Genomic DNA, 14614 nt, shown 5'->3' with positions numbered 1-14614 from the left:
TACTATTCTCTATATATACACAGTTTGAATATAGACAAACACCAAAGTTTTAAAAATGATTTTCACTTAAATTGATCAGTAACATGGCTAAACCTACCCCGCCTCATTGGGCCCCCGTTCCTCCAGCAAGAAGCTTTCAAATGCCAGCAGTACAAACTCCCCGATGGACGGACGGAAGATGTACTCACAGTCCTGGTCCACGGGGTAGTTGCCAGGGTGACGGGGTGAGTTGAAGTACCCAGCCTTCACCTTGGTGCTGTCATATAAAAACTTACACAGGCCCTCGCCTATTGGGATCCCAGCTATTGCAAAATCTTTGAAAAACAAAATACAGTGAATTAGTATACAACAATGTTTTTCACAATAAATGTTAAAGCAATGTCACATGATAGGAGTGCCTCATACAGGAATAACTGTCTGTCACAAGAGAAAAATTACAGTTTTAAGCAATGTCACATGATAGGAGTGCCTCATATGGGAATAGCCGACTGTCACAAGAGAAAAATTACAGTTTTAAGCAATGTCACATGATAGGAGTGCCTCATATGGGAATAGCCGACTGTCACAAGAGAAAAATTACAGTTTTAAGCAATGTCACATGATAGGAATGCCTCATATGGGAATAGCCGACTGTCACAAGACAAAAATTACAATTTCATTGGTTGCAATGCAATCACCTATTCTCGTACGAGGCACTCGTATTGTGTGGTCTTGCCTTTAGTTTCAATGGCAGTATAATTTGTAAAGCTGTGACAATTAATGATACTACATTACTTTTAGGGGTTAATAAATAGTGCAATACATAATCCAAAATCAAGTAATTTATTTTTCTCCCTTCCTTGTAATAATTTTAAACATATTTGAAATGACTGAATTAGTGGACAACACAAACATGTTGCTATACATGTTGTTATTTACAGGCAGGTTTTAATGTAAAGCAAAATCAACTAATTTGTTTAATCTCCTCCCTTGTAACAATTTTTAATATATAATTTAAATACAAATACAATCAATTCTATAATGACCACCTCCCACCTCCCATCCTTGCCAAACAGCCCCTAACATAATAACTTACTATTTAAAAGATGTAATGAAAAGTAAATGTTTGGAATACAAAAATAGGTTTATTTTTATAATATAAACTTTAATCAATATACAGTGAAACCCCTCTAAACCAGACACCTAAGGGACTAATTCAAAAGTTGTTTTAAAGGGTATCCGGTTTAAAGAGGTTCTGTTTTGTACTAATATATTTTTTTTTTAAATCAATTGTTGAGGGAATTTCAGTTTACTGAGGGTTCTGATTCGAGGGGTTTCACTGTACTTTAGACAATATATTTGTAAATATACAAGACATATACAAGACATAACAGACTGTTTTATAGAAGTTGTACTGAACAGAGAATACCTATTCTTATTGTTTTTTCTCCATGTACATGTATATCCAAATATTCATCTTGTATATTTTAACCTTTTAACACCTCAGACACATTTTTGCGAAAAATCTGTAAAATAATTCAATTAAAAAAAGACCTTCTGAGAGCGTACCTGTGAGAAATTTGTATTTGGCCATGAATCTCCCCCCGCGGACCGCCCCGTTAGTGTCCAGTGTCAGAACCAGTCTCGGCCCCTCGCTGCTCAGGGACGGGGGGCGCAGGGTCCCGCAGAACTTCTCCTTCACAGCTCCTTTACCCAATCGGCTGTCTTCGTTCAAACCCACATAGCCAATCATACAGCTGCAAAATAATACACACATACACACACCTTTTTTTTAGTATATCAGTCTTTGTATTTTAAAAAATTGTTTGTTTGTTTTTTGATACAGGTACTTGTTTTAATAGTTTACATGAGTTTTGGACAGTTGTTTTAATTTTGAAAATGAGTCATGAAAGATTCCACTTTCTTAAGTCATACACTGGGAGAGATGTTGTAAGATTCATACTCCTGATTTATATATAATTTGTGTGATATATTATTTATAGTATTTTTGTCCACATACATGTATGTTATCATTGTCACCTATAAAATTCTATTTGGTATTAAAGATATCAATTTGTATCCACAAACTGCAAAAATATGTCAACTTTGCAGTTAAATTCTGCTTAATTTTATCTTAGTTGATATACACACACAAAAGAAAGCTTATTTGTTTTAACAAACAATAAACTAAAAGTGTAATAATTTTTAAATAAAGAACACATCAAACGCAGACACACAATTTTCTATGTTACACCCACAATGCACAGTATACTCACTAAGGCATATTCCCGGGTATGTTAAAATCAAAAAATGTTATTCTAGCTTTCTCTAGATTCTGCCTGTCCATCAAGCCATCGAGGTAGTATCGACAGGTGACATTCTGCGGAAATGAGTTGGGGTACGAGGGAGAAGTTATTGTTCCATTTGTCTCCTTCTTGCTCATAATTCGCTGGTCACACTCTGTAAAATACACAACCGATCAGTACAGTTATTAATAGAAAGAACATGTTTGATGACACCCCCAGCACAGATAAAAAACATGAGCTAATATTTAAAGGTGTTTAAATCATAGTTCTTACTACATTGTTTAAAACTTTAAAAATAGTACGTTAAAAGGAAACCAAAAAGAAAAAAGGTTTTCACATCTAGTAATGTGATATTTATTTCTGAGTGTATAATTACTTAAGAATATACCAAAATGTAAACATTTTATTTGTAGATGAGTAAAATTTAAAGTTTGTTTGACACCACTAGAGCACATTGATTTATTGTTCATTGGCTATTGGATGTGTAACATTTGGTCATTCTGATATGTAGTCGTAAGAAAACCTTTTACATTTTTCCATTAGCAGTACTTTCCCATAGACAGGACAGCACATACCAGATATATTTTAGTCATGGGTAACTGGTTGTGATGGTGAAAAACCTAATCAGAGAATGGGTGTACGAGGGGTTCGATCCTACAACGGAAACACCTCAGGTGAGCACTCTACCTACAGGACCCCACCCTGAATTAACAGAAACACCTCAGGTGAGCACTCTACCTACAGGACCCCACCCTGAATTAACAAAAGAACTAACCAGTGGATATTCTAAACAGGAAATATTTCATATTTACTCCAGAAATAAGAAAAGCTGGAACTCACCTGTTCCTATTACATGTTCAGAATCGGGTTGTATAAAATCTAAAAACAGAAACAACATTCATTTAGAAACCACAACAAATACTAAATTATGAAATGATACTCAAAATTAACTCAGGATGGATGGATGGATAGATGGATGGACAAATGGGTGGATGGATGGATGGATGGATGGATGGATGGATAAGGTATGGGTGATGGATGAATGGAAAAATGGATGGATGGAGGGAGGGAGGGATGAGTGGGTGGGTGGGTGGGTGTGTGGGTTTTTATTTGGGTGGCTGGATAGATGCATTGGATGGATGGATGGATGGATGGATTGATGGATAGATAGATGGATGGATGGATGGATGGATGGATGGATGGATGGATGGATGGATGGATGGATGGATGGATGGACGGACGGACGGACGGATGGATGAGGGATGGATGGATGGATGAGGGATGGATGGATGGATGGATGGATGGATGGATGGATGGATGGACGGACGGACGGATGGATAAGGTATGGGTGATGGATGAATGGAAAAATGGATGGATGGGGGAGGGAGGGAGGGATGAGTGGGTGGGTGGGTGGGTGTGTGGGTTTTTATTTGGGTGGCTGGATAGATGCATTGGATGGATGGATGGATGGATGGATTGATGGATAGATAGATAGATGGATGGATGGATGGGTGGGTGGGTGGGTGGGTGGGTGGATGGATGGATGGATGGATGGATGGACAAACAGGGGGACTGATGGGTGGACACATGGGTTAATGGATGAATAGATGGATAGAAGAACTGTATAAATGGATGGATGTTTAAAGCGAATAATGGATGAATGAAATTTTTTTAAAAGTCAGTTGATTTGCAGACAGTTGAATTGTTGATTGGATATAAATAAGTAAGACTCACCTGAATGGACAAAGTAGTCACTAAACTGGTATGTGATGTTAAACTGACATAAAGACGTAAGACTCGCCTAAATTGACAAAGAAGTCACTGAACTGGTACGTGATGTTAAACTGATATAAACACGTAAGACTCACCTAAATTGACGAAGTAGTCACTGAACTGGTACGTGATGTTAAACTGATATAAACACGTAAGACTCACCTAAATTGACGAAGTAGTCACTGAACTGGTACGTGATGTTAAACTGATATAAACACGTAAGACTCACCTAAATTGACGAAGTAGTCACTGAACTGGTACGTGATGTTAAACTGATATAAACACGTAAGACTCACCTAAATTGACGAAGTAGTCACTGAACTCGTACGTGATGTTAAACTGATATAAACACGTAAGACTCACCTAAATTGACGAAGTAGTCATTGAACTCGTACGTGATGTTAAACTGATATAAACACATAAGACTCACCTAAATTGACAAAGTAGTCACTGAACTCGTACGTGATGTTAAACTGATATAAACACGTAAGACTCACCTAAATTGACGAAGTAGTCACTGAACTGGTACGTGATGTTAAACTGATATAAACAAGTAAGACTCACCTAAATTGACGAAGTAGTCACTGAACTCGTACGTGATGTTAAAGCCCTTTCTCTCAGAGATGAAGTCGGCCTGATTCTCCAAGGCTGTTTTACCAAATATTACCCGCCCCTGACTCGTAACAAACTCCAGATGCAAGGCCTCGGTGGACGAGTATAATACAGGCTTGTTGCTATAGTTACCACAGAATGTGCCTATCACAGGGCGGTCACTTGTATAACCATCGTATATTTTTAAATAATCAAATGGACAACTGAAAAGAAAAAAAAATTGAAAATTTATTATTTCGGACTCTTTCCACCTAAAGCATATTAAAAAAAAATTCATTCAATAATTCTGACATGTAGTCTACTGCATTTTCCCTTTAGCAGCAAAGGGTTATTTGTATGCACTTTCGCACAGACAGGACGGTACATACCACAGCCGTTGATAATTAATTAAACCAGTTGTGGGGCACTGTTTGGGATAGGAGAAAACCAATCAAAGAATGGGTTCAATAAGGGAGTTCTTCTTTGACCAAGCACTTCAGACAAGCAATCTACCGCCTAAGCTAGATCATGCCTGGTAAAAAACATGTCTGACATATAAAAAAATGGATTGAAATGACATCCCATTAGAAGACGTATAAACCAGCCTCTGTACACAGTTAAGCTATCAGTCTTAAGGCTAGTAGGTAGTGGAAGAAAGAAAGAAAATGTTTTATTTATCGACGCACTCAACACATTTTATTTATGGTTATATAGCATCAGACATATGGTTACGGACCACACAGATATTGAGAGAGAAAACCCGCTGTCACCACTTCATGGGCTACTCTTTTCGATTAGCAGCAAGGGATCTTTTATATGCACCATCCCACCGACATGGTAGTACATACCACAGCCTTTGATATGTCAGTGGTGGTGCACTGGCTGGGACGAAAAATAGCCCAATGATCCCACCGACGAGGATCGATCCCAGACCAACAGCGCATCAAGCGATGTCCCGCCCCTTAGTAGGTAGTGGGTTGACATCCTATGACCAAGGCACATACGGCAAACACTCTTATCAACTGAGCTACATCCAGCCCCTTAGAAGGTAGTGGGTTGACATCCTATGACCAAGGCACATATGGCAAACACTCTTATCAACTGAGCTGCATCCTGCCCCTTAGTAGGTAGTGGGTTGACATCCTATGACCAAGGCACATATGGCAAACACTCTTATCAACTGAGCTGCATCCTGCCCCTTAGTAGGTAGTGGGTTGACATCCTATGACCAAGGCACATATGGCAAACACTCTTATCAACTGACTGCATCCTGCCCCTTAGTAGGTAGTGGGTTGACATCCTATGACCAAGGCACATATGGCAAACACTCTTATCAACTGAGCTACATCCCGCCCCTTAGTAGGTAGTGGGTTGACATCCTATGACCAAGGCACATACGGCAAACACTCAACTGAGCTACATCCTGCCCCTTAGTAGGTAGTGGGTTGACATCCTATGACCAAGGCACATACGGCAAACACTCTTATCAACTGAGCTACATCCCGCCCCTTAGTAGGTAGTGGGTTGACATCCTATGACCAAGGCACATACGGCAAACACTCAACTGAGCTACATCCTGCCCCTTAGTAGGTAGTGGGTTGACATCCTATGACCAAGGCACATACGGCAAACACTCTTATCAACTGAGCTACTCTCCTGCTCCTTAGTAGGTAGTGGGTTGACATCCTATGACCAAGGCACATACGGCAAACACTCTTATCAACTGAACTACATCCTGCTCCTTAGTAGGTAGTGGGTTGACATCCTATGACCAAGGCACATACGGCAAACACTCTTATCAACTGAGCTACATCCTGCTCCTTAGTAGGTAGTGGGTTGACATCCTATGACCAAGGCACATATGGTAAACACTCTTATCAACTGAGCTACATCCTGCCCCTTAGTAGGTAGTGGGTTGACATCCTATGACCAAGGCACATACGGCAAACACTCTTATCAACTGAGCTACATCCTGCCTCTTTGTAGGTAGTGGGTTGACATCCTATGGCCAAGGCACATAAGGCAAACACTCTTATCAACTGAGCTACATCCTGCTCCTTAGTAGGTAGTGGGTTGACATCCTATGACCAAGGCACATACGGCAAACACTCTTATCAACTGAACTACATCCTGCTCCTTAGTAGGTAGTGGGTTGACATCCTATGACCAAGGCACATACGGCAAACACTCTTATCAACTGAGCTACATCCTGCTCCTTAGTAGGTAGTGGGTTGACATCCTATGACCAAGGCACATATGGCAAACACTCTTATCAACTGAGCTACATCCTGCCCCTTAGTAGGTAGTGGGTTGACATCCTATGACCAAGCACATACAAACACTCTTATCAACTGAGCTACATCCTGCTCTTTGTAGGTAGTGGGTTGACATCCTATGACCAAGGCACATACGGCAAACACTCTTATCAACTGAGCTACATCCTGCTCCTTAGTAGGTAGTGGGTTGACATCCTATGACCAAGGCACATACGGCAAACACTCTTATCAACTGAGCTACATCCTGCTCCTTAGAAGGTAGTGGGTTGACATCCTATGACCAAGGCACATATGGTAAACACTCTTATCAACTGAGCTACATCCTGCCCCTTAGTAGGTAGTGGGTTGACATCCTATGACCAAGGCACATACGGCAAACACTCTTATCACTGAGCTACATCCTGCCTCTTTGTAGGTAGTGGGTTGACATCCTATGGCCAAGGCACATACAAACACTCTTATCAACTGAGCTGCATCCTGCCCCTTAGTAGGTAGTGGGTTGACATCCTATGACCAAGGCACATACGGCAAACACTCTTATCAACTGAGCTACATCCTGCTCCTTAGTAGGTAGTGGGTTGGTAGTGGGTTGACATCCTATGACCAAGGCACATATGGCAAACACTCTTATCAACTGAGCTACATCCTGCCTCTTTGTAGGTAGTGGGTTGACATCCTATGGCCAAGGCACATAAGGCAAACACTCTTATCAACTGAGCTACATCCTGCCCCTTAGTAGGTAGTGGGTTGACATCCTATGACCAAGGCACATACGGCAAACACTCTTATCAACTGAGCTGCATCCTGCCCCTTAGTAGGTAGTGGGTTGACATCCTATGACCAAGGCACATACGGCAAACACTCAACTGAGCTACATCCTGCCCCTTAGTAGGTAGTGGGTTGACATCCTATGACCAAGGCACATACGGCAAACACTCTTATCAACTGAGCTACATCTTGCTCCTTAGTAGGTAGTGAGTTGACATCCTATGACCAAGGCACATACGGCAAACACTCTTATCAACTGAGCTACATCCTGCCCCTTAGTAGGTAGTGGGTTGACATCCTATGACCAAGGCACATACGGCAAACACTCTTATCAACTGAGCTGCATCCTGCCCCTTAGTAGGTAGTGGGTTGACATCCTATGACCAAGGCACATACGGCAAACACTCAACTGAGCTACATCCTGCCCCTTAGTAGGTAGTGGGTTGACATCCTATGACCAAGGCACATACGGCAAACACTCTTATCAACTGAGCTACATCCTGCTCCTTAGTAGGTAGTGGGTTGACATTCTATGACCAAGGCACATACGGCAAACACTCTTATCAACTGAGCTACATCCTGCCCCTTAGTAGGTAGTGGGTTGACATCCTATGACCAAGGCACATACGGCAAACACTCTTATCAACTGAGCTGCATCCTGCCCTTAGTAGGTAGTGGGTTGACATCCTATGACCAAGGCACATACGGCAAACACTCAACTGAGCTACATCCTGCCCCTTAGTAGGTAGTGGGTTGACATCCTATGACCAAGGCACATACGGCAAACACTCTTATCAACTGAGCTACATCTTGCTCCTTAGTAGGTAGTGAGTTGACATCCTATGACCAAGGCACATACGGCAAACACTCTTATCAACTGAGCTGCATCCTGCCCCTTAGTAGGTAGTGGGTTGACATCCTATGACCAAGGCACATACGGCAAACACTCTTATCAACTGAGCTGCATCCTGCCCCTTAGTAGGTAGTGGGTTGACATCCTATGACCAAGGCACATACGGCAAACACTCAACTGAGCTACATCCTGCCCCTTAGTAGGTAGTGGGTTGACATCCTATGACCAAGGCACATACGGCAAACACTCTTATCAACTGAGCTACATCCTGCTCCTTAGTAGGTAGTGGGTTGACATTCTATGACCAAGGCACATACGGCAAACACTCTTATCAACTGAGCTACATCCTGCTCCTTAGTAGGTAGTGGGTTGACATTCTATGACCAAGGCACATACGGCAAACACTCTTATCAACTGAGCTACATCCTGCCCTTTTGTGTAATAGTTAAAAAAATTAAATTTGTTTTGTTTAACAACACCACTAGAGTACATTGATTTATTAATTATCTGTTGTCATGAAATCTTAGAGAAAACCCGCTACATTTGTCCATTAGTAGCTATGGATCTTTTATATGCACCATTCCACAGACAGGATAGCACATACCACGGCCTTTGATATAGCAGTCGTGGTGCAAGAAATAGCCAAATGGACCCACTGATGAGAATTGATCCTAAACTGACTGCGCATCAAGTGAGCATTTCACCACTGGGCTATGTGTCACCCCAGATGTTATGTAACAGAGTGAATTACTTACTAATCTCCCCCATGGTACAACAGGAACTCATGGAACTTCAAGCGAATGCGCTGGCCGGGCTTTCCCTGCAGTTTATAGTAACAGAAGAGATTGTCTGGGTACATTCCAGGGAACGTGGGCGACACAATGTAGCCACTCATCTTGTTCTCGCTGCGCACGGTATAACCACACATCCTCGGGGGAGCCTCGGTACCTATATTGTATATGGCTGAAACACAAAATATACATAACGTAGCTCATCATTTTGGAAAAAAAATGTTTTTTAATAATATGAACAAAAACACAAAATATATCTAAATTAGCTGATCATTTTGAATTTTTGTTATTCTACAATATGAAGAAAAACAAATGTCGTTAGAGACAAGCAAGCATTCTTAGAGTACTGATAAAGCAATACATGTCCCCTACCGGGCCCAACAAAATCTCCTAAGTTTGTCCCCACCAGGCCCAACAAAATCTCCTAAGTTTGTCCCCTACCGGGCCCAACAAAATCTCCTAAGTTTGTCCCCTACCGGGCCCAACAAAATCTCCTAAGTTTGTCCCCAACCTGGCCCAACAAAATCTCCTAAGTTTGTCCCCTACCGGGCCCAACAAAATCTCCTAAGTTTGTCCCCTACCGGGCCCAACAAAATCTCCTAAGTTTGTTCCCTACCGGGCCCAACAAAATCTCCTAAGTTTGTTCCCTACCGGGCTCAAGGGCCATAACTCTATCACACAGATACATTCAATTTGTTTGATAGTTATGGCCTTTGAATAAATCTTAATTCTGTCAAAAATGAGTAAATCCACATGAAAGTCAAACTTGATCTGCAATTCTATATGATAATTCTATACACAAAATATTGTCTCAATATCTTGACTTGTGGAGTAAAAACAAGGTCTGGTAAACTATATGTGAGACATGGACAGACAGAAAGAAGGCTGGAGATGAAACCTATAGTTCCTTCTGGTTGAACCAGTAGAGGTCTACTTAAATATGAATATAGAAATGGTCAAACCTGCTCAAGCAGTCACTTATATTAAGTAGCCACCTATCTGAAACAGTCACCTGTATTACATTGCCACCTGTTTAAAGCAGCCACTTGTATTAAGTAGCCACCTTTCTAAAGCAGTCACCTGTATTAAGTAGCCACCTGTCTAAAGCAGTCACCTGTATTAAGTAACCACCTGTCTAAAGCAGTCACCTGTATTAAGTAGCCACCTGTCTAAAGCAGTCACCTGTATTAAGTAGCCACCTGTCTAAAGCTGCCAATTGTATTAAGTAGCTACCTGTCTAAAGCTGCCACCTGTATTAAGAGGTCGTATTACTGTTCTTGTAATAGACTATAGTACAAACTGACCTGTATGCAGTCAGCTGTCTTAAGAATTATCTTTTCTTGCCAGCTTTGGTAAATTCTCAACACAGGTTTATTTGTATCAACCAATGTAAAATATATACTAAACGATTATAGCAAAAAGAATTATTAAAATACACATTGAAAACAAAAATGATAGTAAATAATGTCATAACTGTTTTTATAAGAATTATTTGTCATTTTTGTTTGTGAATTTTTATCGATGTTTAAGTTATAAATTGCATAACATTGTGTAGCCTAGTGAACTGATTTTATACTCAAATCGTGACTACTGGTATTATATGTTTATAATTACAAACAAACAATTCTTATACAGTGAAATTCCTCTAAACCAAACATGCTCGAGACCAAGTAAAAAATCCAGTTTTAAGAGGTATCTGGTTTACAGAGGTTCTCTTCTGCACAGGTATTTAAAAAGGGACTATGAAAAATGTCCAGTTTTGTGAGAATTCCAGTTTACAGAGGTTTCACTGTCATTACAAACAGCACAAAATATTTAGTTTCTAACATCATTTTCATGACCTATTTATGTAATGACGTCCAATTTGATGTAATGACATCAAAGGATAACATTTCAGTTTTTTAGTGATGTCATCCAATCAGAACAGAGTAAATCATAAAACAGCGGAAGGTTTGTAATTACAGCACTGTAAATGTTTCTTTACAAATCTATTTTATTATTCATTTTATACTTTCCTCAATGATATGCTTACAGTTACCTCCTGCGTCTCAACAAAATATTTTTTTAATGAAATAATGTTTGAGAAAAATGAAGAAAAGTGGCAGAAAATGAGAATGTAAAACTGTCCTTACAAGCATCGATAAATTGGTAAAATCCACTAAAGCCTTTGTTTGATTTGGAAGCGTCGGTGTAGAATGAGAGAATGATAACATTATTAGTGGAGACGATCAGGTTTGGCAGCTTGCCAAGAATGTCTCCACAGAATCGTCCGGTCATCTGTGCATCCAGCAGCTTCTCCATTTCGCGGTCACTCTTGATCTGGGCGTAGACATCCAGGTAGTCATGCTCACAGCTGAAAGGAACAAAAGATTTTTAAATTAAACTGAAAACAATTGCAGGAATACATTTGAAATATGTGATGACAGTAATATTTTCTTCAGTGTTTTATAAAAGCAGTGAACACAAAAAGAAAACATGCAAGTTCTAGGTTGGTGATGGATGGATTGATGGATGGGTGGGTGGGTGGGTGGGTGGGTGCATGAATGGATGGATGGACAGACGGATGGACAACTGGATGGATGGATGGATGGATGGATGGATGGATGGATGGATGGATGGATGGATGGATGGACAGACGGATGGACGGACAACTGGATAGATCGATGGGTGGGTGGGTGGGTTTATGGATGAATGGATGGATGGATGGATGGATGGATGGATGGATTTGGGTGGTTGGGTTGGTGGGTTGGGTGGATGGGTGTATTTGGGTTTGGGTGGATGGATGGATGGATGGACAGAAATATTGATGTACAGATGGATCTTGGACATATGTATGGACAGAGACAGATGCTCATATTTAATTAAGATTCTGGTACAATTTGTGACAGAGATCTCATCCAGCACAGATTAAAAATACAGTTTCAGAAACGGCCATTAAGGAAATTGTTGTTTTTTTACATTCATTATCAATATAATTAAATAAAACTAATTTGGTATTACATTTGCAGTACATGTATTTGCATGATTAAAATTCCCTGCAGGCCCATTACTCACAACATAATAAGTCAGGTCGTTTCCTAATCTGATCAATTAATAATTTGAACAGCAAGACCAAACCAATAATTAACAATGGAAAAGAAACACTCACGAAATCACTTAAGACTGAATTGGAAAATTAATTTATTATGTAACATGGTGGTACATTTTCTGGATAATATATAAATTAACATACTTATGCGAGTATCATAAAATTTTTTTTACAAAACATGTTTGGATTTTGAATTATTTCTAATCTTGTTATATAAATTTCATATGGCACTCATCCCATAAATACAGATTATTAAATGATTTTACTAAACAAGTCAGGGTGAAAGCAAGGGTTATACATGCATCCTGACATGAGTTATCCATATTATCCTGACATGAGTTATCCATATTATCCTGACATGAGTTATCCATATTACCCTGTCATGAGTTATCCATATTATCCTAACATGAGTTATCCATATTATTGGGGGGTTTTAAAGAATAACAAGGATATTGCTAGAAGGATACAATAAAATTAAGTCATTTTCAGAAGTGATGTTTTTTTTCTTTCAGCTCCTACCCAGAGTACATTTAATGACTGAATGAGGAGATAAAAGGCCACTACACCAACTTCTGTCTCACTAACCCTCTGTCATGGACAGACACCCCAGATAGTTCAGGTGTGTGCCCAGGACAGTGTGCTTGAACCTTTATTGGATATAAGCATGAAAATAACTATGAATGAATGAACCAACCAACCAATGAATCAACCAACCAACCAACCAACCAACCTATCAACCAACCAATAGGGGTTGAAGTGATCACGACAAGAATTTCAGGACAAATTTGTAAATGATTCAGAAATAAATTTGACATCATGACTTGACGTTGAAAAAAAAAAACCTACTTGAGGCAGGAAACAAAGTTTTAGACACAATTGTACACAGTGTTCTAAATGGGTTAATCAAGTATACTGAACTACAAAAGAAACATAAACTGAATAGACTTAATGGCTTAACATGTCAGCAAGACTTTGACAATTATAAGAAAGAAAGAAATGTTTTATTTAATGATGCACTCAACACATTTTATTTACGGTTATATGGCGTCAAACATATGGTTAAGGACCACACAGATAATGAGAGAGGAATCCCATTGTCGCCACTTCATGGACTACTCTTTTTGATTAGCAGTAAGGAGCTTTTATATGCACCATCCCACAGACAGGGTAGTACATATCACGGTCTTTGATATACCAGTCATGGTGCACTGGTTGGAACGAGAAATAGCCCAATGGGCCCACCAACAGGGATCGATCCCAGACCGACCGCACAGCGAGCGAGCGCTGTACCACTGGGCTACGTCCTGCCCCCTTGACAATTATAAGAAACACAAAACATAACAGGATTCTAAATTAATCATTTTAAATACATTTTTAAAAACTGAATTAATATTCACATTTATTTTGTTCAGTATACGTTTAATTATTAAAAAAATACATCGTTAAACCAATATCCGATGTTATTTCATTTTCGTTGCATAAAAGGTTTGCACATAAACCTAAACCAAATAGTCTGGTACAATCAATATAACTTGAGACTTATTTTCTTGGTGTCCATAAATTTTACCATTAAATATAATTATAGAAGCAGACCTTTAGCATTATTACAAAACTTGGAGAGTCTCATGTTATCCACATATCTGTTTATTGTGGAATGCTATGACATAAATATACCTTTGTATCTTGTCTGTAGATTCATACATCCAGAGAACAGTATAACTAGCATCAACATGACATTCTGAATGCCAGTTTTTAAAGCAGAACTACCTTAGTACCTATTTGATCTCAGAGAATGTAAACAGTTGTAAGCAAATATTGTGATGACGAACAGATCATGACAAGATTCTATTTCGGCCTCAAGTTGTACTTAACTGCATTCCTCAAGTGAAATAGCTTTTACCTTCCAGATAGTAAACTTGTCTAACAATGAGTAAACTTGTGTTTTCTTTAACCATAAACTAGGAGAGATAGCTATAACTTGGTAACGTAACATTTAAAACATGCATCATAAGTGGTTATAAACTGAGAACATCACATCAAAGTGATTGTAGTTGAATGTTGTTGTTAGATTTCATGCACAATTGGAGAGGTGATACTAATACATAATTTGGTGGAAAAGCATTTGCCTGAGGTGGGATGGGCCCTTAAGTTTTTGCTCATGCCAACCAGTGCTCCAAGACTGGCACATC

General features: G+C 39.5%; 1 protein-coding gene across 3 annotated transcripts in view; it reads right to left on the bottom strand.

The window, feature by feature from the left end:
• LOC121372605 (tolloid-like protein 1) overlaps positions 1-14614 on the bottom strand; it is a 201864-nt gene that overhangs the window by 21581 nt on the left and 165669 nt on the right. For all 3 annotated transcript variants that reach the window (XM_041499020.1, XM_041499021.1, XM_041499022.1), the window contains exons 4-10: positions 11470-11690; positions 9302-9509; positions 4623-4873; positions 3126-3164; positions 2256-2439; positions 1549-1736; positions 98-314 (exon numbers count right to left, since the gene is read on the bottom strand). In XM_041499020.1, coding sequence (XP_041354954.1) covers positions 98-314; positions 1549-1736; positions 2256-2439; positions 3126-3164; positions 4623-4873; positions 9302-9509; positions 11470-11690 — 1308 coding nt within the window. The remainder of the gene's footprint in view (positions 1-97; positions 315-1548; positions 1737-2255; positions 2440-3125; positions 3165-4622; positions 4874-9301; positions 9510-11469; positions 11691-14614) is intronic.

Source organism: Gigantopelta aegis, chromosome 4 (assembly GCF_016097555.1).
Source record: "Gigantopelta aegis isolate Gae_Host chromosome 4, Gae_host_genome, whole genome shotgun sequence".
NCBI lineage: Eukaryota > Metazoa > Mollusca > Gastropoda > Neomphalida > Peltospiridae > Gigantopelta > Gigantopelta aegis.
The sequence above is the reverse complement of the archived record's forward strand: the minus strand, read 5'-3'. Positions and strand labels throughout refer to the sequence as shown.